General features: G+C 33.5%; 1 protein-coding gene and 1 long non-coding RNA gene across 10 annotated transcripts; both read left to right on the forward strand.

Annotated features, from left to right (window-relative positions):
* The first annotated feature begins 9,435 nt into the window (after nucleotides 1–9,435).
* LOC137817854 (uncharacterized) lies at nucleotides 9,436–11,290 on the forward strand. The gene is made up of 3 exons (XM_068621080.1): nucleotides 9,436–10,710; nucleotides 10,822–10,989; nucleotides 11,162–11,290. The coding sequence occupies exons 1-3, from the start codon at nucleotides 9,436–9,438 to the stop codon at nucleotides 11,288–11,290; spliced, it is 1,572 nt and encodes a 523-aa protein (XP_068477181.1).
* A 6,919-nt stretch (nucleotides 11,291–18,209) lies between these two features.
* On the forward strand, nucleotides 18,210–21,718 carry LOC137819598 (uncharacterized). 9 transcript variants are annotated; one of them, XR_011082350.1, is made up of 4 exons: nucleotides 18,772–19,880; nucleotides 19,968–20,144; nucleotides 20,262–20,360; nucleotides 20,539–21,718. It is a non-coding gene; the product is annotated as an uncharacterized lncRNA (long non-coding RNA). The 9 variants fall into 9 exon arrangements; XR_011082349.1 differs by having other exon boundaries at nucleotides 18,773–19,880; nucleotides 20,535–21,714; XR_011082344.1 differs by having other exon boundaries at nucleotides 18,774–19,880; nucleotides 19,968–20,415; nucleotides 20,509–21,706.
* The last annotated feature ends 806 nt before the right edge of the window (nucleotides 21,719–22,524 follow it).

Genomic DNA, 22,524 nt, shown 5'->3' on the forward strand with positions numbered 1-22,524 from the left:
TGAAGATTGTATTTTTTAACTTTCTTACAAATCAAACAAAATCTATAATTAAATTTGTTTTTATACTATTTGGAATTTAGAACGAGAAATGATTATCTTGCCAAAATAACATTGATAATATCTTAGGTTCATTTTTACATCTTGTGATCTTATAAAAATTTCACCAATTTTTGTGATCATTATCTTTTCGTTTATCAAATTTTGTTTATGGTGTTTTTTTTTAAAAAAAAAAATTATAACAAACAATTTTTAAAAAAATATTTTTATAATTTTTTAATAAATTATGGTGATAAATCGTGTATTTTAAAAAATATCTAATTAATTCATTGGAATCAATTTAACTAAATTATATTTAAATTTTGTATATTACATTTAGGACAAAAATAGGTTAGATGGCCTGTTGGAGGCCTACGGCCTTAAGGCTTGGCCCATTTTTAAAAAGGTTTAGGCATTTCAAAAATCCCTTTTAATAAAAAATAGTTGGATTTTATATAATAATACATATTATATAAATATATATAACCATTAGTATTAATAATAAAAAGTAATTGTAAATTTAAAATTTTTAAGAATATATGGATTCAGGAGTGTCACGTTATTATTGATTCATATTTATAAAGTAATACAAAATTTATTACTTTATTAAATATAAATATCTCACATATATATATATATATAACAAGTAAAAAATTATAACAGTAATAACTGGAATAAAGAAACACAATGTTCGGTCTATCACTCTTTAAATTACAAAATATTTAATTTCTCTCAAATTTATATTACTTATGGAAAAAAACAAACTGGTTACATTTTCACTATTTTTAGAAATATATTTGATGTCATTTGAGAAAGAGGATGACAAATATATTTATTTTTTATTGTTCCTATATGCCAATACAGTCCCACATCGCTAAGGAATCGAGGCCAATGACAGTTTATATACTCCTCCTCCCTTCATCCTTCATCCTTCGAGACGCCGTTTAAGGACAAAATCGTGACGGAGCACCGACCTCCAAAGCGGACAATACCTCGGATGACCCTAGCGATGCTGTCGTTTATAGGATGTTCTAATCCATGTATAAAAATATTTAAAATTGGACACACCAAAAAGTTACTCTTGTGTTGTTTTTCTAAATGAAGTTTTATTGCAGAAGTCTAGTAAGCTACTCCCATTTTTGTATCAGCAATAATCTAGTTATCCAACGAGCTACTCTAACCATATCATATTGCTCATGCCATATGGAAAACCGACTTTTATTTGGAAAGTTGCCAAAGGCCACCCATGGGGACGAATTTAATTTTTTTTTCTCAAAATATGATTAAAGCTGATTTCATAAATTTTGTGAAATAACTAAATAATCCTAATAAAATATTTAGCAAGATTGAAATTTTGACAAAAATAAAGTAGAAGGATAACAATACAACACACAAGTGTTGGGATTGAAATAGCTTTGCAAATCTCTTTTGGTATTGTTACTTACAAATTATATATTTATTCAAGTTCACTATTATAGCCAAACCAAATCAATTTCTTGCATCAAGGTTATACATAACCATAAACTATCATAATCAGTTCTTTGCATCATAATAACTTACTTTTACATTAAGATGCAACAATTCAAGTCAAATACTCAACTTCATTCGTGTACATGAACTCACCTTTCGATCCCATTCATGCTCCAAGGACATCAATGGTCGTTCCTCAGCATTAAGCAGTAAGTATACTATCAAACCAATAGAATTTAAATCTAAAAAAAAACATGTATTAAAAAATAACAATAACTCAAGAAATATCACATTGTTTTCCAATCCAAACTGGATAGATTTAGGAACTCATAGTAAATCTTACAATAAAGCACAAAGATGAGAAGCTAAAAAAAACAAACATAGATTATCATTATTTAGATACCACTATAATGACCATCTTTTGGTATTTATATATTTGGCCACTAAATGAGTTTTTATATATTTAGTTTCTAAATTGATTGTTAAGTTAATTTTTATATAATTGGTCACTAAATTAGTTTTATATAATTGGTTGGTAAAATAGTTTTTATTTATTTGGTAACATTTCTATCTAAATTGGTTTCTGTTTAGAATAGTTAAATTGGTTTTTGAATTAGAATATTATTTACCAAAATTTAGTTATTTACTATTATTAGATTTTAAATTAGTTTGTAATTAAATTATTGACTAATTTTATTATTTTAAAGTCTAATAAGTTAGTTTTAAACTATTTTTTCTTATAATGTAATATTCAACTAACTAAAATATTAAAATTTAAAGAAAATCAAAACACAAACTTCTTTTTTAAGAGTTTCGTAACATTGATTTTCTAGTATAAATACTTTGTGAAACCTAAATAAATATTTTTATAAATATTCCTTTAAGAGAGAAGAGTAAATGTTTTGAAATTTATAAAAGTCATGTATCTTCATATTAAAGAGAATTGTCCCAAAATTGACATAGTTGGTAATAAATCGTGTATTTTCAAAATAGCTAATTAATTAATCTATTAGAATCAATTTATATTTAAATTTTAAAATTAGTTCGTATTTAGGTGCTGTTTGTTTCTAAGCAAGAAAATGAAAAAGTTTTCTGTACATGAATAAAACATGAAAAATGAGATAACAAATAATACAAATCACGAAAAACGATACGTACAACTTTCCTTAAGAAAGAATAGTGAAGAAAGTTGCTTTATAATTTATATTAATCATTATTTTAAACTAAAATTATTATTATTTTTATTTAAAATAGGATTACAATTAAAATATAAAATATAATTAAAATTGTACAAAAATTATTATTATAAAATAACATAATTAATCATATTATATATATAGTAAATTATAAATAATAATAATAATAAATATATTTTTAATAAAAAATAAATTTATATAATAATAATTATATTAATTATAAAAAATAAAGATAAAAGAATAATGTTATTTAATTCATAAATTAATTAATCCAATTAATTTTTTAACAATTTTTAAATACAAGGATAAATTTGTAAATTTATATTTTTATCAATTAAAAAATATTATTTCAATCACACATATCACATCAGTCACACATCTTCATAAACTTTTTTTACACTTTCTACTATATTTACCTTAATCCAAACAACCTCACTTTCTTCACACAGATTTCCCTTCAAATCATCTCAAATCCACAACTTCAAAGCCACTCCCTAATCCAAACAAAGCATTAGTCAAATTGATATTTCGTATATCACATTTAGGACTAAAAAGAGCTTAGGCAGCTTATTTGAGGCCTACGACCTTACTCTCTAGGTAATTGCTTCCAGCACCATATCACTGCACCCAATCACAGGGGAAAAACCGAAAATACCCTTAAAAAATGGGGTACTTATAAAATTACATTCCATACCCCATTTTCCAGAACACAATAATCTCTTCTGGATAAAATTTTTCGGAATATATTATTTTCAGTTCTGGATTTTTTTATCCAGAATGAGATTTTGATTTTTTTCCGGATTTTTATATCCGAAACACAAAATTCTCTTATGGATTTATTTTTCCAGAATGCATTATTTTTAATTCCAGATTTTCATTTTCGAAACAAAGGGTATTTTCAAAATTTCAAAAATTATGTTGGGTGCAGGTTCAAAAGTGTTGGTTGCAGGGAGCATTTGCCTACTCTCTAAAGGCTTTGCTCATTTTTAAAAGGGTGTTTGTTCCTATAATGCTACATTTTTTCTTTTTGCACCACTACATTCTTCAAAATATCTTAAATATCTTTAATAATTTTGGATAATTTTAAGTAAAAGGTGTTTTCAGAATAACAAATTCAAAAAATAAAAAGAAAAGAATTTTAGAATATTTTTTCTGGAACATATTTTTTGACTTCTAGTAAATCTGGAATTAATAAAATGTGTTTAAGAAAGTAGGTTTTGGAAACATTTCAAAAAGAACAATTTGAAAATAAATTTTAAAAAGGATAAAATAGTATTTTCCAAAAGTGAAGGGGTGTCGGGAGAACTTTGTTGGGGTGTAAGAAGAAGCAACCTTTTTAAAAAGGCTATGTTTAGACATTGGTAGTTTATTCCTGCACTCCTACATTTTTCTTTCCGCACTCCCACAATGTCGCGCAAAGACAAAATCGTCCCTCTATAAAAATTGTACATTTTTTTTTGCATTCCAGAGTACGAAATCCGGTAAATTTTTGGATTGACACTTCCATTAAATTTTCGGATTGGCACGTCCGGTAATCTCCCAGATCGGTGCTTCCGTTAGTATATGAATGACAGATTTAATCCAAAATAAAAAAATGCAGAACATCCATAATCCGAATTGATGAATTCTTAGCACACTTCCAATCCCGTTTCGGTATTTATAAAATTATGGGGTGCAGAAAGAAAAATATAGGAGTGCAGGAAGAAACTGCCTTAAACATTTCAAAAATGCCTTTTAACCAAAAAATAGTTGGAATTTATATATTATACATGTTATGTAAATATATAACCCATTAATATTGATTATAAAAAGTTATGTAATTTTTTTTTTAAATATATGGATTTAGGAGTGACACGTTATCATAGACTCATATTTCCATTCCTATTGATAAAGTAATACAAAATTTATTAGTTTATTGAATTAAATATCATATAAAACACGTAAAAAAAATAACAGTAATAACTAAAATAAAAATCACCACAATGTTTGGTCTATCATTTTTAAATTACAAAATGTTTAATTTCTTTCAAATTTACATTACTTGATAAAAGAAATTTTGGATAAACCAAATTGTTTACAGATTGGCATTCACAGTTCTTGAAGATATAACTTTGTCATTTGAGTAAAAAGGTGGCAATTTATTCGTTTTCCCACTAAAGTTGAATATAGTTATTAAATTTAATAATGTTTGACATTTTGATTTAATTAATTACGATTTATTGGAATCTCATAATATAAAATAGAACAAAGAAGAACAAAAGAGAGAAAAAAGATTGGATATGAGAAAAAATATCTATTCTATTTTTTTATTGGAATAAAAGAAAATGGTTTAAATAAATACAAACAATACACTCTTTATAAGTCTAGTTAAAGAGAGAGAATGGAAACAAAGAGTCAATCAATAAATATTAGAATAAAAAATGACAAAATAAAGGTTACACACCTCTATAGAGAGAAACAACTAAGAATTGTAAAATACACAATTGGTAAGCTTCCTTCTAGAAGTCTTGTATCCATATCCTTTAATATCCCTTCACAAGTTGGGAAACAAATATTGATGAGACCCAACTTGGAACAAATACTCTTGAAAGATTGAAGACTTAAAACTTTGGTATAAATGTCAACCAGTTGCTCTATGGTGGAAATGGAAAACAAATAGATGGAACTCTTCTTCAATTTTTCCTTGACAACGTGACAATATATTTGTATGTGTTTTATACGCTTGTGAAAAATTGAATTTGCTGCAATGTATCTTGTTTGGGGAGTCATTGTCATAGTATAAAAGACATGTTTGCTCAAAATGACCTTTGAAATCTTGAAGAAGATAAGTTAGCCATTGAATTTCACATGTAACAATGGTCATTGCCCAATATTCAGCTTCATAAGAACTCTTTGATATTGTTCCTTGCTTATTTGATTTCTAGGATATGAGAGAATTTCCAAGGTACACACTAAAACTAGTCACTGATTGTCTTGAATCACTCCAGGTGCCCCAATCACTATCACAAAAGGCTTTTAGATGAACAAGACTGTTGTTACTTCTATACCAAGAAAATGTCTTAACTTCCCAAGATCTTTAATCTTGAATGTCTGATTCAAAGCTTGTTTGATTCGAGCAATATCTTCTTTATCATTTCCTACCAATATTGTATCATCCACATACACCAATAATGTTGTAAAAGATCCTTCAAAAGAATTAATGAACAAGGAATGATCATTCATAGATTAAGAATATCACACAGAAAGCAAAAATGATGACAGTTTGGAAAACCACTCTCTGTTGGCTTGCTTAAGACCGTATAAAGCATTTTTTAATTTACAAAATTATCGTGGTTGAATAGAAGTCAATCCAGGAGGAACAACCATGTATACATCTTCTTTCAAATCTCCATGTAATGTCTAACTTTCAATAGATAGAAGCTAGAGAAAGAAACAACCTTATAATGGTCATCTTTACTACTGGAGAGAAAGTACCAAGGTAGTCAATGCCTTTTGTTTATGTGTAGCTTTGCCACTAATGTTGCTTTATACCTTTCAACTATCCCATTAGCCTTATATTTTATTTTGAATACCTATTTGCAACCTATGGCAGCTTTGTCCTTAGGCAAAAAAGAAATCTCCCAAGTTTGATTTGACTCTAAAGCAGATATCTTACATTATATAGCTTTTCTCCAAAAGTCATGTTTCACGACTTTAGAATAAATGTTTGATTCAACATGTGAAGAAAGAAACATAAAAAAATATGAGTAAGGTGATAAATGGTTACAAAAAACAAATTGCAAAGTATATTCAACTCTTGAAAATGTATTGGAAACATTAAGATTACAATAATAATCCTTTAGATACTCAGGTAGTTATTTTATTCTTGTACTTATTGGACTGACTGATTTGATTCAAAATTTTGTTCTATGTCATGATCTTCAATGAGGTTTTGGTTTATAAGAGAACAAACTTCTAGAATCTCAATGTTTGATTAATAGTTATTATTACTATTATTTTCAACATTATCAAAAGGTGCAAGAATGACTTGTGATGGCTGACTCAAAATAGGTTGATCTTCAGGAAAACAAACTTTGAAAATTTCTCTTGATTGAATATTCAACAAAACATATCCTCTTGTCCCCCTTTCAAAACCAATAAAAACACATTTTGATGCCATTGGATCAAATTTTCTTCTATTTTTTGACAAAGTGCTAGCATAACATAAAGATCGAAATACGTTTAATATATTAAAATTTGTTGCAATTTTGTAAAGCATTTCATGAGAAGAAAAATAGTTTAAAACAAGTGTGGGAAGCATGTTTATAATATGTGCAACATGTATCACATGATATGACCAATAAATTTTGGGTAAATGAGATTGTATCATGAGAGCTCTTATTGTTGAATCAAGTGTGTTCAAGCTTTGAAGAATCCAAACCCTTTGTGTTTGATGGAAGGCTGAAGGTGCTTGCTGTTGCTGATGTGTATTATAATAGGATCTGGGGTAGATTATTTGTGTTAATCCACTCCTGATTGAATCCAAAGCTTAAGCATTCACAAACCTTTTTAATTGAAAGTGTTTTTCAAACTAAGTGAAAAACAACCTGTTGTTTTGTCGAAACAACCAATTGTTTTATACTTAGGTGTTTTGAGAAAGGTTGAAAACTGTTTTTGATGGTTAATTTGCTGTCAAACCAAAACAACCGATTGATTCGAGCATTCAACCGATTGTTTGTTTTGGGACCATAACAGAAAACTGTTTTGTGCTTTGACTAACCTTTAAATGATTTTATAACTGAATATACTCCAATTTTAAATGCTTTGACCAGTCTTTGTAAGCAATAAATAGTTTGTTAAGCTTTTGTAACAAACAACTAAGATTAAATCATAGAAAAATAGATTTGATTTTTTCACTAATTTTGCTTTTGAAGAGTTGAAAGATTGCTTTGAGATTGCTTTGATCAAGAGAGAGTGGAATAGGATTTTTATCTTGTATTGATTTCATATAATTCTGTAACAAGTGTAATCCTTCTGTACTTTGTGTAAACTCTATTGTGTAAGGCTGAGAAGTGTTGTGTGTTCTTGAGGTTGTCAAGATCAGCATTCTTAGTGGTGTATGTGCTGAGCCAAAGGAAGTGTGTGTCTTGAGGGGATCAAGGTCACTTCTTTGGTGGTGTGTGTAAGTAATCTAGGTTTGATTGCTTAGTGGATTCCCCAGTGGTTTCTGGGAAGACTGGATGTAGCTCTTGGTTTAAGAGTGAACCAGTATAAACTATGTATAAACTATGTATAACCAGTAGTGGATCTCTCTATCCCTTAAACTCTTTAATTTCAGTTTGTATTTTTTCAACTGGTATAAACAGTCGAGTGTTTCTGCGAAACAACCGATTGTTTTTCTGGTGCGGTATTGAATTGTTTTGTGTTTTTGGCTAAACTGAATTCTGAATCAAGTTTTCTCAAAGGAATTTCATTCTAGACTAAAAAGTTTGCAAAAAACCTCTTTAAACCATTCACCCCCCTCTAGTTTAAAGCCATACATTTTAACAGTTACTACATCTAATAAATGACTATGTTTCCTTTCAACTATACTATTTTCTTGTGTAGTATTTGTTGAAGATGGTTGCTGCCCCTTCAAGACATGTGTTTGATGAAGCCTTTTGTGTACATTTCATGTATAGTTATATTTGCTTTAAGAATGTCTTAGGTATAGGTTAGAGGTTGTTTAAGAGTAGGCGTTTTGCTGGGTAACTCACCTTTTAACCCCTGACCATGTGATAAGATCAAACACAAATTTTCTGAAACTATTTTTCACATGTTTTGCAAAAACACCCTTACTGCATAAAAATAAATCTGTTTTTGAAAGATTTCAAAAATCAAAAGTGTGCTTGTTCTTGTTTGGTTCCAAGCCTTGGTGAGAGGTGCTGCTACTATGTGAGCAATCTGTTCTACTGGTCTAAGGCAAATTTCTGCATCCTCTATCAGGTGTATTCGTTTCATAGTTCTTTTCTTGTAAAATTGTGATTGTAAACTCTTCTTGATAGGGTTTCTTGAAGAGTGTGTGTGCTGAAATAGGGTTTTTCAGCAAGTGTGTCAAGTTTCTTGTAGGGTTCAAGAACAGTGGATGTGTAAGTGTGTTTGGTACGTTTTGTTTAGTGGGTTTCACCTTGGATTAGGTGAGACTGGATGTAGCTCATTTGAGTGAACCAGTATAACTGTTGTGTGTTCATTTCTCTTCATCCATGCACTCGAATTCTTGTTTATCTGCTAATCTACCAGAAATTGAATCTGTTCAATTAAAAATAAATTTGTTCTTTCTGGGCTTGTTCATACAATTCTTATTTTCTGGAAAATCAGTTTGGTTCTGTGAAGAAGATATATGATCTGTTAAACACAACTGGAACAGGTTGATTGTGATAGGTTACCCAATTGATTGTCAAGCTAATAATTGAACCTTAATCACTTGCTTAAAAATTGAAGGTCACTGTTTGTGTGTGTGTGGCTTGCAAATTAATCTGCATATCCTCAAGAATAACTTGGCTGATACAAACATTTTCAAACATAAACAATGTCAAAATAAATCTATTCATTGCCAAATAAATCGATTTATTTTCTGTGTACTATGATAAAATCTGATTCTGCACGAAAGTTTTAAAAGGTCAATTCACCCACCCTCTTGAATTTTGACACTGTTGAACCCAACATTTGGTATCAAAAGCTAGGACTTGTATTTTAATCAAGTTTGTTTGCAATAATGTCTGAGCTTAAAGTGCTTTTTGCTGAGGGATCTTCTGTTAGTAGACCACCTATGTTCAATGGAATGAATTATGCCTTTTGGAAAATTAGAATGAAAATTTTCATGGAATCTATTGACTCGTTTATTTGGGAGGCTGTGGTCTATGGACCCTATGTGTCAATGCAGGTGGTTAAGGATGAAGAAGTGGTAAAGGCAAGATCTGAATGGAATGAGACCGAAAGGAAGAAGGCTGAATATGATCTTGTGGCCAAGAACATCATAACCTCATCATTAACAATGGATGAGTTTTTCAGGATATCCCAATGCAGTTCAGCTAAGGAGATGTGGGAGGTCTTGGAAGTCACTCACGAGGGTATTGAAGATGTGAAGAGGTCAAGAAAACATTCTCTCATCCAAAAATATGAATTGTTTAGAATGCAACCCGAGGAGAGCATTGCTGATGTGCAGAAAAGGTTCACTCATATTGTGAATCACCTTACAGGTTTGGGAAAGGAATTTGACAGAGAGGAACTCAACATAAAAGTGTTGAAGTGCCTCGATAGAAGATGGCAACCCAAGGTGACTGCCATATCAGAAAGTCGTGATTTGTCAAAGCTGTCAACTGCTGCACTCTTTGGGAAATTAATGGAGCATGAGCTGGAGCTCAAGAGACTCAAAGAGCAGGAAACAGTGGAAAGAAAACCCAAAAGACTTGCACTGAAAGCAAGTAAGCAGAATGAGATCAATAAGGAAAAAGAAGATGTTGAACATGATGATGCAATCAGCCTATTTACAAAGAGATTTAGCAGATTCCTGAAGAAGAAAAGCAGAGATAGGAACCAGCAGAAAAGAAGGTATCCTAAACCTAATGACTCAAATTCCTCTAACTATACTTGCTTTGGCTGTGGCAAAACATGGCACATCAAAATGGATTGTCCAAACAATCAATCAAAGGACAAATCTGCCAGCAAGAAGGTTGAAAGGAGCAAGGGGAGAAGAGCTTACATTTCATGGGAAGAGAATGAAGTATCTTCAACCAGCAGCTCTTCAACTGAGAGTGAGGAAAACAATCTGTGCTTCATGGTGAAAGATGAAGGGTTAATCTCTGATTCAGTAAGTGATTTCTCTATGGAATCTGATAACTATGATCAATTGCTTGCTGCTTTCAAGGAAACACATGATGAAGCAAATAGGCTAGCTGTAATATGCAGTAAGTTGCAAAAGGTAAATAATGTGCTTGCACTTAAAGTAGAAACACTTGAGGAAGAACTGCATAAGGCCAAAACAGATTTGGTAAGCCTTGAACTAACATGCTTGCATGCCTGTATTAAAACCTGTGAAAACTGCAAAAAATTGGAAAAACAAGTGGAGTATTTGCTAAAAACCCTTTCCAATTTCACCAAGGGAAGAGAGAACCTTGAGTCTCTCCTTGGCTCACAGAATGTTGTTTTCAATAAGAATGGTATTGGTTATAACCCTGGAAGTGTAACCAATGTCAAAAAGCTTTCAAGTGTTTTTGTTCCAGCAAAATCAGGTTTTTCAGCTTTTAATAGTGGCAAAAAGGCATCTCATGTAACCTATTTTTACTGCTTGAAATCTGGTCATATCTCTAGGTCATGCATTGCTAGAAAGCATCTTGTTCCTAAGAATTTAGCAAAATGGCTACCAAAGGGAAGGTTTTAATCTGTGCTCCACCCTATACTGAAAATGGTACCATTTGTATCATCTTTGTTCTGTTTTGCAGAAAGGCAGCAAGAAAAATCAATGGTACTTGGATAGTGGTTGTTCCAAACATATTACTGGAGATCTTACAAAATTCACTAGCTTGAAGCTCAAAGCAGAGGGACATGTAACCTATGGTGATATTAACTGAGGAAGGATTTTGTGCAGAGGCACTGTTGGAACAGGGAATTCAACCACTATTGAGAATGTGCTTTATATAGAAGGACTTAAGCATAGTCTTCTCAGTATCAGTCAACTTTGTGACAAAGGATACAAGGTGAACTTCAAGTCAAAGGGCTGCACAATCTCAAGTGACTCCTCTGGTAAGGTGTTGTTTACTGGTAAGAGAGTGAATAACATATACATCTTGGATATCATGGAAAATATCTCTTCAAATGAGTGTTTACTGTATAGAAGTGATGAGTCTTGGCTGTGGCACAAGAGGTTAGCTCACATACACACTAATCACTTAAATAAACTGAAATCTAAAGATCTTGTTTCTGGTTTACTTAACATTAAATTTCAGGATAACAGGCTCTGTGATGCTTGTGTGAAAGGTAAACAAATCAGATCCTCTTTCAATTCAAAAGACATTGTTTCTACAAAAAAATCCATTGGATGTATTGCATATGGACTTATTTGGACCCTCTAGAGTTGTTGGCTTAGTTGGAAATTTGTATGCTTTAGTTGTTGTGGATGACTACTCTAGATTTACATGGACTTTGTTTCTTGCACATAAAAATGATGCTTACAATGCTTTTAAGAAATTAGCAAAGGTTCTGCAGAATGAAAATGGTTGCTGCATAAAATCAATTCGAAGTGATCATGGGGAGAGTTTCATAATGCTAGATTTGAGAGGTTCTGTGAGAAGCATGGGATATATCACATACCTTTTCAGCCCCTAGGACTCCCCAACAAAACGGTGTAGTTGAAAGGAAAAACAGATCATTAGAGGAACTAGCTAGAACTATGTTAAATGAATCTAAGCTTCCTAAGTATTTTTGGGAAGATGTAGTCTATACTACAACTTATGTGTTAAATAGAACCTTAATTAGACCCATTCTTAAGAAAACTCCATATGAATTGTATAAGGGCAGAAAACCTAGTGTGAGTCACCTTAGAGTGTTTTGGGTGTAAATGCTTTGTATTGAATAATGGCAAAGAAAATCTAGGTAAGTTTGATGCTAAATCTGATGAAGGTGTGCACATTGGTTATGCCTTGAATGGTCATGCATATAAAGTCTTCAATAAAAGGTTGCTCATAGTAGAGAATCAATGCATGTTGTATTTGATGAAGCTGATCATAGCATATCTAAAACTGCTGTTGATGACCTTGACTGTAATGAATTTAAATATGTTTTAAATCAAAATGAATCGATTCATATTGATACTACTGATACACATGCTATGCAAGAACCTACTGTGTCTGCAGGTTTGCCAAAAGAATGGAAAACCCCGAGAGACCTAACCCTTGATAATGTCTTTGGGAACATTGAGAAAGGAGTGTCAACTAGAAAATCCTTGAATAACTTTTGTGAAACAATGGCCTTTGTATCTCAAGTGGAACCTAAAAAGCTAAATGAAGCCCTCAAGGACAACAACTGGATTCTGGCCATGCAAGAGGAACTGAATCAATTTTCTCTTAATGAGGTCTAGAATCTTGTTCCTAGAATACCTGAGATGAATATAATTGGAACAAAATGGGTATTCAGAAACAAGATGGATGAGCATGGGGTGATTACCAGAAATAAGGCTAGGCTAGTGGCTAAAGGGTATAATCAAGAAGAAGGAATAGACTATGATGAGACATATGCACCAGTGGCTCGGCTAGAAGCTGTTAGATTGCTGCTTGCCTTCTCCTGCATCAAAGGGTTCAAGCTATTCCAAATGGATGTGAATAGTGTCTTCTTGAATGGTTATATAAATGAAGAGGTATTCGTTTCATAGCCACCAGGTTTTGAAGACCATCAACATCCAGGACACGTTTTCAAACTGAAAAAGGCTCTCTATGGGCTCAAGCAAGCTCCTAGGCAATGGTATGAGAGGCTAAGTGATTTCCTCACCTCACAAGGCTATGACAAAGGCACATCAGATAAGACCTTGTTCATTAAGAAGAAAGGAGATGACACAATTCTAGTACAAGTATATGTGGATGACATCATTTTTGGATCAAACAATGGAGATTTGTGTGAAACTTTTGTGGAAATCATGAAGAGTGAGTTTGAAATGTCAATGATGGGTGAGTTGAACTATTTTCTAGGTTTGCAGGTCAAACAACTCAAGGATGGCATTTTCTTAAATGAAGCTAAGTATTGCAAAGATCTGCTGAGGAAATTTGAAATGGACAAGTGCAAACCAATCAGCACACCCTTCTCAACTAGCTGTCACTTGGATCATGATGAAGCTAGAATTTCTGTTGATGAAACCAAATACAAAGGACTCATAGGATCTCTATTGTATCTCACTGCCAGCAGGCCTGACATAATGTTTGCAGTGGGCATGTGTGCTCGGTTTCAATCTGCTCCTAAAGAATCACACTTCAATGCTGCCAAAAGGATTCTGAAATATTTACAAGGAACTAAAGAAGTTGGCTTGTGGTATCTAGGTAACATTTCATTGAGTTTAACTGGATATTATGATTCAGACTTTGCAGGTTGCAAAATTGATAGGAAGAGCACTAGTGGTACCTGTCACTTGCTTGGATCAAGCTTGATCTCATGGCAATGCAAAAAACAGGCATGTGTTGCTCTCTCCACTGCTGAAGCAGAGTACATTGCAATAGGGAGTTGCTGTGCTCAAACCATATGGCTAAGACAGCAATTGAATGACTTTGGTATCTTACTTACCCATATACCTTTGTTGTGTGATAACACAAGTGCAATCAACTTAACCAAAAATCCTGTCATGCATTCAAGAACCAAACACATTGAAATTAGGCATCACTTTCTAAGGGAACACATATCTAATGGAACATGTGAGATTAAGTTCATTGGTACAAATTTACAACTTGCAGATTTGTTCACAAAACCATTGGCTAAAGATAGGTTTAATTTTCTGCTTAATGAATTGGGAATTATAAATGTCAATTGTACCTCGTAGTGAAAAATTAAATCTGTTTATTTGCAATTAAATGTGTTTATTTTTGGTACTGATATGATTTGATGACTAGGAAAGAGAAATTCTGATCTTTGACTGATTGACTGACTTAGTGGGCATTAACCACTGTACCTTTGACGGTGTTGGTCATGGTTATGTAACCGATTTGATGCATTGGCTGCTCAATGAAGGTATGGTATGTGTGCATCGTGACCCTAAATATTTGCTGCATATTTTCAAAGATTATCTGCACAATTTCAGAGCATAAAATCTTCGTGCATATCCATTCATAACTGCTCCATCATCTCATTCATTTTACAATATAAGTCTGTGTGAAGAACTGCTACCCACATTGGTTGCCCATTTTCGGTTCTCACCATTTGAAACACAAGAGAATTCTGGTTCAATCATGGCTTTTTCTTCAAGACAGAAAAAGAAAAATCAGGACAAGCAAAGCACCTTTCAAGGTGTGCTGGAAGGCTGGTTCGCTGGAGATGAAGAGGGTATCAATGCCTACATTCACGAAATGAGCAGAAAACAAATTAACATACCCAAAGTGTTGGATTTCAACTGGCTGAAATCAGAGAAATTGGCTTAAACAAGGTCTCCATTGAAGCACCAGAAATTGAAAAAGCTGCTGGAATTAACTGGTAATGTGTATCCTGATTTAGTTAAGGTGTTTTACACTAATCTAACCTTGGATGGAAAGAACATTGTTTTCTATGTGAAAGGGATCAAAATGAAGGTCATAAGTGATGTATGGAATTCAGTGGCTGAAATCAAGTATTCTGGTCTAAAGGTTGGTAAGGGAACACAAGTGGGATTCAGGAGTTCAACAAACTTCAATATTACAGAAGCTGTATAAGGACCCCTGCCCAGAGCATAAGCAGATTCCATGCAGGTCATTTGAACCTAACACCACGTCTTGTTGCCTACATTATAGCATGGCAGCTCATCCCAAGAGGTACAAATCATGCTGTTTTACATGAAGAGGATTTAATCCTTTTATACTGCATCATGAATCTGATCAAGGTTAACTAGGTGTATATCATCAATGAGCATATGCTGAAATCCAAAAGATTAATTGATTATCGCTTTCTTTATGCTATACTTGTTTCAAAATTGATTGACCACTTTGGCATTGACACTTCCAATGAGAGAAATGAAACCATCAAAGTTGTGAGTGAGATTGAAAACTCAATTCTCACAAAAATGGGATTTCATAAAGTGGAGGATAGCTGGGTGATTCTCAAAGGTAAGGATCCTCAAGAAGAACGTGGAGCCTCAAACCTCAACAATGAAGATGGAGATGAGGTTGTTCCCATGGAAGATGACACGGTTCAAGCTGCAGAACACTCATGTTATGTTATCAATCACTCCTACGGGCAAGAACCATCTGCTGGTTGAAGATGGTTGCTGCCCCTTCAAGACATGTGTTTGATGAAGTGTTTTGTGTACATTTCATGTATAGTTGTATTTGCTTTAAGAATGTCTTAGGTATAGGTTAGAGGTTGTTTAAGAGTAGGCTTTTTGCTGGGTAACTCACCTCTTAACCCCTGACCATGTGATAAGATCAAACACAAATTTTCTGAAACTGTTTTTCACATGTTTTGCAAAAACACCTTTACTGCATAAAAATAAATCTGTTCTTTTCTAAATAAACAGATTCTTTTTTAAACTGATGCATTGACTAAGGCTTTTGAAAATCAGGTTTTGTGCATCAAGTATTTTAACTAAGTCTTCTCTCTTTCAAAACGACTGTGTTTCAATAGTTAAGTATTTTATGTTATCGTTTTGAAAAATAAATTTGTTCATCTGTAAATGAATAGATTCTTTTTATTCTGGTCCCATGTTTATCTTAAACGGTTTTTTCGTTTTGTTCCTGCACCAGAATGGTTGACTGAGTCTCCTTCACATAACAAATTCTCTAACTGCTTTTGAAAATAAATTTGTTCATTTTATTTTCAATCTGTTCTTTTTATAACAGCTTTAACTGTTTTTTGAAAATCTGTTATAAGTTGTTTTTCTATAAAAAGAAAACTTGTTCCTGCGTTTAGATAAGAATCATACATTTGAGAAAACAAGTTTTACATCAGAGAATTAAGGATTTACAGAGAATTAGCATGTGTTCTTGAAAGATTTCAAAAATCAAAAGTGTGTTTGTTCTTGTTTGGTTCCAAGGCTTGGTGAGAGGTGCTGCTACTGTGTGAGCAATCTGTTCTACTGGTCTAAGGCAGATTTCTGCATCCTCTATCAGGTGTATTCGTTTCATATTTCTTTTCTTGTAAAAGTGTGATTGTAAACTCTTCTTGATAGGGTTTCTTGAAGAGTGTGTGTGCTGAAATAGGGTTTTTCAGCAAGTGTGCCAAGTTTCTTGTAGGGTTCAAGAACAGTGGCTGTGTAAGTGTGTTTGGTACATTTTGTTTAGTGGATTTCACCTTGGATTATGTGAGACTGGATGTAGCTCATTTGAGTGAACCAGTATAACTGTTGTGTGTTCATTTCTCTTCATCCCTGCACTCGAATTCTTGCTTATCTGCTAATCTGCCAGAAATTGAATCTGTTCAATTAAAAATAAATCTGTTCTTTCTGGGCTTGTTCATACAGTACTTATTTTCTGGAAAATCAGTTCACTTGCTTAAAAATTGAAGGTCACTGTTTTTGTTGTTCACTGATTTCTCTTTAAATATTAGTGTGTGTGGCTTGCAAATTAATCTGCATAACCTCAAGAATAACTTGGCTGATACAAACGTTTTCAAACATAAACAATGTCAAAATAAATCTATTCATTGCCAAATAAATCGATTTATTTTCTGTGTACTGTGATAAAATCTGATTCTGCGCGAAAGTTTTAAAAGGTCAATTCACCCCCCCCCCCCCTTTTGAACTTTGACACTATTGAACCCAACAATATTGACATATGATGTATTATTACTTTATTGACAAATAAATTAATCATGAAAAATTCAGCCCCATTATCACTTCTTATTATTTTTACTGCTGTCTCAAATTGTGTTAGAACAAAAACATAACATAGCTTTCCAAAATCTTGAAAACTTCAGATTTTTGTTTTAAAAGAAAAATCCATGTGTGCCTCGAATAGTCATCAACTATGGTCAATAAATATTTATGACCATGAATTGATGGTATTGAGTATGGTCCCTATATATCTGGATTGATCAATTTGTTGATACTGTACTTTTGACTTTGAACCTTCATGATTTTACTCATCATTACTAAAATTTGTATTCTGAAAAACTGCATTAGTATGACTCTAATGATGGTTCTGATTTTTAAACTTGAATTGATGTGGAAAGCCATGCTTTCTATAACATGTATCAATGGTATGCCTGTCCTTCCACAATTACTATAGATTTTAGAAGTATATCCTATTCCATAGCTTCCTTTTCCATAACCAACACCTCTTCCATAGGTTGTAACATTGTTTTTATAACCTTATTTGCTAGTACATTTCCTTGGATTGATCACCAATTTTTTTTTCTCTCTTGTTATGTAACGAGAGAGCAAACTCTATTCAAGGATGGCAAAGGGTCCATCAATATGATTTGAATTTTCACAGTTAAATAATTATAATAATCTGATCTTTTGTTTTATATTTAGAAACATTCACAAGAGCATTGCAGGTGCATTTAGAGGCACATGAACAAGCAGGTAGCGGGTGGAAAAGATCAAGTTCATCCCAAAGAATTTTTAGCTTAGTGAAATAGTTTGTAACAGTCAACTCATCTCGTTTGAAAGAAGAAATAATCTCTTGAAGATCAGAAATATGAATCATGTCTCCTTGTGAGAACCTTTCCTTTAAATCATTCCATATGTCAAAGGAATTGTCCACACAAATGATCCTGTGTGGGATAGATTGAGAAACATCCTTGAGAAACCAAGAAATAACCAACATATTGGTTCTCTTCCATGTTGAAAGTACCGAGTTGGTATGTGTTACGTTGAGTGATAGGAGAGGGAACACAAAGGGAAAAGGAATAAACTATGAGAAGAACTAACCAAGATAAGGAAAATTTCTACAATATCATTCTCTGTCTCTTCACTGCCCAAAAGGCATTATATTGTTTTTGCTAGCTATTCTTTAAGATACAGTTGTACCCATTGAAACATAAACATAACAGAAATATATTCTTCCTACTCAAAAGTGACAACTCATTGCTTCTAGATAAATTCTGTAAACCTTCTGGGTTTTTCTCTGTTTCTAATGGGCCTTGGTATCGTAGGCCTTCTATCAATTGTCTCTTCCTCTGAGAGAACCTTGTCATCAAGGTCGATGCTTTGAATTATCGAAGTGGATGGTGTATCTTTGGTTGTGAAAGGTAATTTGGATTGTGTCGCATAATGGGTAGGGTGAGTTTCGGTTATGGTTTGCTGATTTGGAATTGGGTTTGTTATGTGAGTTGAGAGCAAAATTTTGGGCTAGAGTTATATGGTAAAGTTGGGCTTTGGTGGAGTGGGCTCGGTACTGTGAGTGAGGTGTGGATCTAGAACCTTCTAGCTGATGGGAGGGTTAGGTGAGTGGGTTACAACTGGATGGAAATTTGGAAAAGCAAGGCCACATGCTGATGTGATTGGTGGCAGTTTAGGTGGAAGATGAGCCATAGATGGGTGTCGCATGTTTGCGGATGCAGATTCTTTGGGTGTGTTAGGTGGGTTTGTGTTTAATGAGTTACAAGATATATTTGAAGTCTTAGAATATAAAATTGGGTGTGTAAGGTTTGGAAAGAGAGTTGAGAGGTCGTGTGTTGGGGAAGATGGGTTTTCTGGTTCAAGAAGGAAGTTAAAATGTGAAGCGGGTTTTGGACCAAGATAAGGTTTTAGTAGAAAAATGTGAAAGAGTAGATAAATATGTGATAAAGGTGGGAGGAGGAGTTCATAGGCCACTTCGCTGATGTTGTGTTCAATAGGACAGGGACAATAAAATCTATGTGCGAGCTTGTTGTGAGCTTTGTAGGTGAGTGATGTTTGGCGGTAAGCTTGATGCCGGAGAGGAACCCTGTCGTTTTCCTTGAAGTTGTGGTTGTGTTTTGATCTGTTTTCTATTTTCGCCATTCGCTGTTGTGTTTTTCTTTTCAGTGTGGCTTTCAATTGGTGGAGCATTTGCATGCTGTCTTGTAATATGATGTCAAAAGTGGATTCTGCGGCTGTGCCTGGGACATAATTTGGAATAGAGGGTGGTGGTCGTCCATACAGAGCCTGGAAGGGTGTAGTTTTGATGGTCGAGTGGTATGGGAAGTTGTATCAGAACTCCGCGAGGTGTAGTTAGCGATACCATGTTCGGGGATTTTCGCCGGTGAAGCATTTGAGGTAAGCTTCTAAACTGCGATTTATGACTTTTGACCGTCAATTTGTGGATGATAAGCGGTATTGAACTTCAATTTCATGCCTTTTAGGTGGAACAACTCCTTCCGAAAACGGCTTTGGAACATTGGACCATGATCTGAAATGATGGATTTGGGGACTCCATGTAACCTGCAAATTTCAACAGAGAAACGAATAACTAAATGGTTGGCGCTGCAGGACGTGGGAAGGGGGATGAAGTGGACTGATTAGGATAACTTGTCACAAACAACCCATATGACATGTGCCCAAGAGAAGAAGGAAGATGCGTGATGAAATCAGTAGTTAGTTCTTCCCACAATTTGGTTGGTATGGATATGGGTTGGAGTATACCAAAAGGTTTTTGATGTATGAATTTGTTTTGTTGGCAGGGGAGGCATTCTTATATATACGTTTTGGTGTCGCGGTACATGTCGGGCTAGAAAAAGGATGCTGCAAGCCTAGCCATTATGGGCTTGATGCCTAAGTGTCGTGCGAGAAGCATGGAATTCATGGAGTATGGTGGAACGAATTTGTTCATTGGATGGAACATACAAGCGTTGACCATGGTATAGAAGGTCACATTGAAAATTGTAGTTGGTGTCAAGTAATGAAGTTAATCTGTGAACCTCTTTTAATCCCTTTTTCTTGTTGTAATAATCTTGTAATTCCTTGAACATGTCCAGAATCAACAAGGATATGAAAAAAAAAAAAGATTGTGGTGGTCAGGACAAAAATCTCTAGCTTGATTTTGGCGACTTGGGCGGTATCAGATATAAAAAATTGTATCCTAATATCTTGGTGGCCCACTTTTGTTGTTTCGGCGTATGGCATGCATTGGTGACTAATCCATTTAGGCTTTTTTTATATGTTATATTGTGAAATGAATACCTATGAGATAATGACGCCAATTTTTGACTGTTTCTGTTATAGCTAGCATTTCCTTGACATATACTGAGTTAGCTTGCACTTTTGGACAAAGTTTCTTACTGAAGAAAGCAATGGGGTGACGTTCTTGGGATGGCATTATGCCAATGGCTATGTTGGAAGCATCAGTCTCAACCATAAATGGTATGGAGAAATTTGGAAGACTCAACACAAGAGTTGTAGTTAGGATATTTTTCAGTTTTGTAAAAGCCTCGTGTGCTTTTGTATCCCATGTAAACATTGATTATTTAAGTAAATTCGTGAGTGGCGAGGCAAGAGTGGCATCACCGCGGATGAACTTCTAATAAAATCTCGTAATTCCCAAAAACGCACGTGGGTAGTAAGGGATGTGTTGATCAATGATGATCTTGAAGCTTTGATGTCTCCAAATCCATGGTGTTTGATGGAAGGCTGGAGTTGCTGTGTGTGTGGGTGGGTTTTGGGTAGAATATTGTGTAATCCACTTTTTGTTTGAATCTAAAACAGTTTGGAATAAAAACCTTTTTGAAAAAGATTATTTTATAAAGAAGTGGAAAAACAACCTGTTGTTTTGTCGTTTCAATCGGTTGTTTATCACTTAGAGGTTTTTGAAAAGGGTTTGAAACTGTTTGACTTGGTTGACTTTGCTGTCAAACCAATTCAATCGGTTGTTTCAAGAATTCAACCGATTGTTTGTTGAAAATCAATAACAAAATTTATGTTATGTTTGCAAATGAGCTTTAAATGTTTTCTAACTGAATAGGCTCCTACTTCAAATGGTTTTAACAACTTTTGGAGTATTTAAAGAGGTTGTAATACTCTCTTAAAGTTTAATAACAGTTTTGAGACATTTGTGAAAGTGTGAAAAAAGATTTGAGTTTTCAAGATTTTCATTCAAGCTTTTGGGTTTTCTTAAAGAAGTGGAATATGATTGGGTTGTATTCCTGAACTTTAAGCTTTGTAATACCAGGTGTATTCTATTCTCTTCTTCCTTGATTACTGTATTTTTGTATTTGTGTTGCCAAGGAGTGTTGTGTGTTCTTGAGGTGTTCAAGATCAACAATCTTGGTGTGGTTTGCCAAAGGTAGTGTGTTTCTTGTGGGGTTCAAGGTCACTTCTTTGGTGGTGTGTTTGTAATCTGGATTTTGGTTGCATAGTAGATACCCAGTGGTTTTTGGGGACTTTGTAGCTCCTGGGATAAAAGTAAAGGAGTATAAATTGCTTGTGTGCTTTTCTCTTACCCTTAACTCATGTAATTTATCTTTTTAAGTTGTTTTTTAATTCTGCTGATATAAACAACCGGTTGAATCGTAGAAATAACCGGTTGATTTTCTGTTAATCAACTTAAATAGTTTTAATTGATTGTTTTCTAGATTTCTATATCTGTGATTCTGCTTTGAATTCATTATACCTTCTAAGTTTGGGAAAATCTTTCATAAACAATTCACCCCCCTCTTGTTTAAGGCCACATATTCTAATAGGATGTAGGTTTAGGCCAAAGTAAGATAGCTTGAATTTTATCTAGATTTGCAGCAACTCTGCTACCTTGCAATAGATGACCTAAATATGAGACTCTGGTGGTAGCAAACACACCTTTTGATTTCTTAACAAAGAATTTATGAATGTCTAATAATCGTAGGATCAATGTGAGGTGTTGAATATGTTCTTGCATGGACTTGTTGTAGATGAGAATGTCATAAAAAAAACTCGGACAAAAGTGTCGTAGGTGTGGCCTGAGTAAATCATTCATGGCTACTTGGAAGGTAGAAGGGGCATTAGAAAAACTGAATGGTATAACTAGGAATTTGTAATGACCATCAAAAGTTCTCAATGTTGTCTATTGGCAATCTGTAGGATTAACTCGTATCTGATGGTAGCCTCAACATAAATCAAGTTTGGTAAAAACCTTGGTAGTGGTCAATTCGTCTAACAATTCATCAATAGTTACGATAGGAAAATGGTCTTTGACTGTAATAGTGTTTAGACCTCTATAATCCACACAAAAACGCCAAGTTCCATATTTTTTTATGAGGATAATTGGGG

This window comes from Phaseolus vulgaris, chromosome 10 (assembly GCF_000499845.2).
Source record: "Phaseolus vulgaris cultivar G19833 chromosome 10, P. vulgaris v2.0, whole genome shotgun sequence".
Classification (NCBI taxonomy): domain Eukaryota; kingdom Viridiplantae; phylum Streptophyta; class Magnoliopsida; order Fabales; family Fabaceae; genus Phaseolus; species Phaseolus vulgaris.

Excerpts from the sequence above, each read along its gene's own strand:
- LOC137817854 (XM_068621080.1), top strand. The coding sequence starts at position 9,436 with ATGTCTGAGCTTAAAGTGCTTTTTGCTGAGGGATCTTCTGTTAGTAGA. Across the intron at positions 10,711-10,821 it reads ATAAGGCCAAAACAGATTTG|GGAAGAGAGAACCTTGAGTC; the intron begins GTAAGCCTTGAA and ends AATTTCACCAAG. Across the intron at positions 10,990-11,161 it reads GTGGCAAAAAGGCATCTCAT|AAAGGCAGCAAGAAAAATCA; the intron begins GTAACCTATTTT and ends TCTGTTTTGCAG.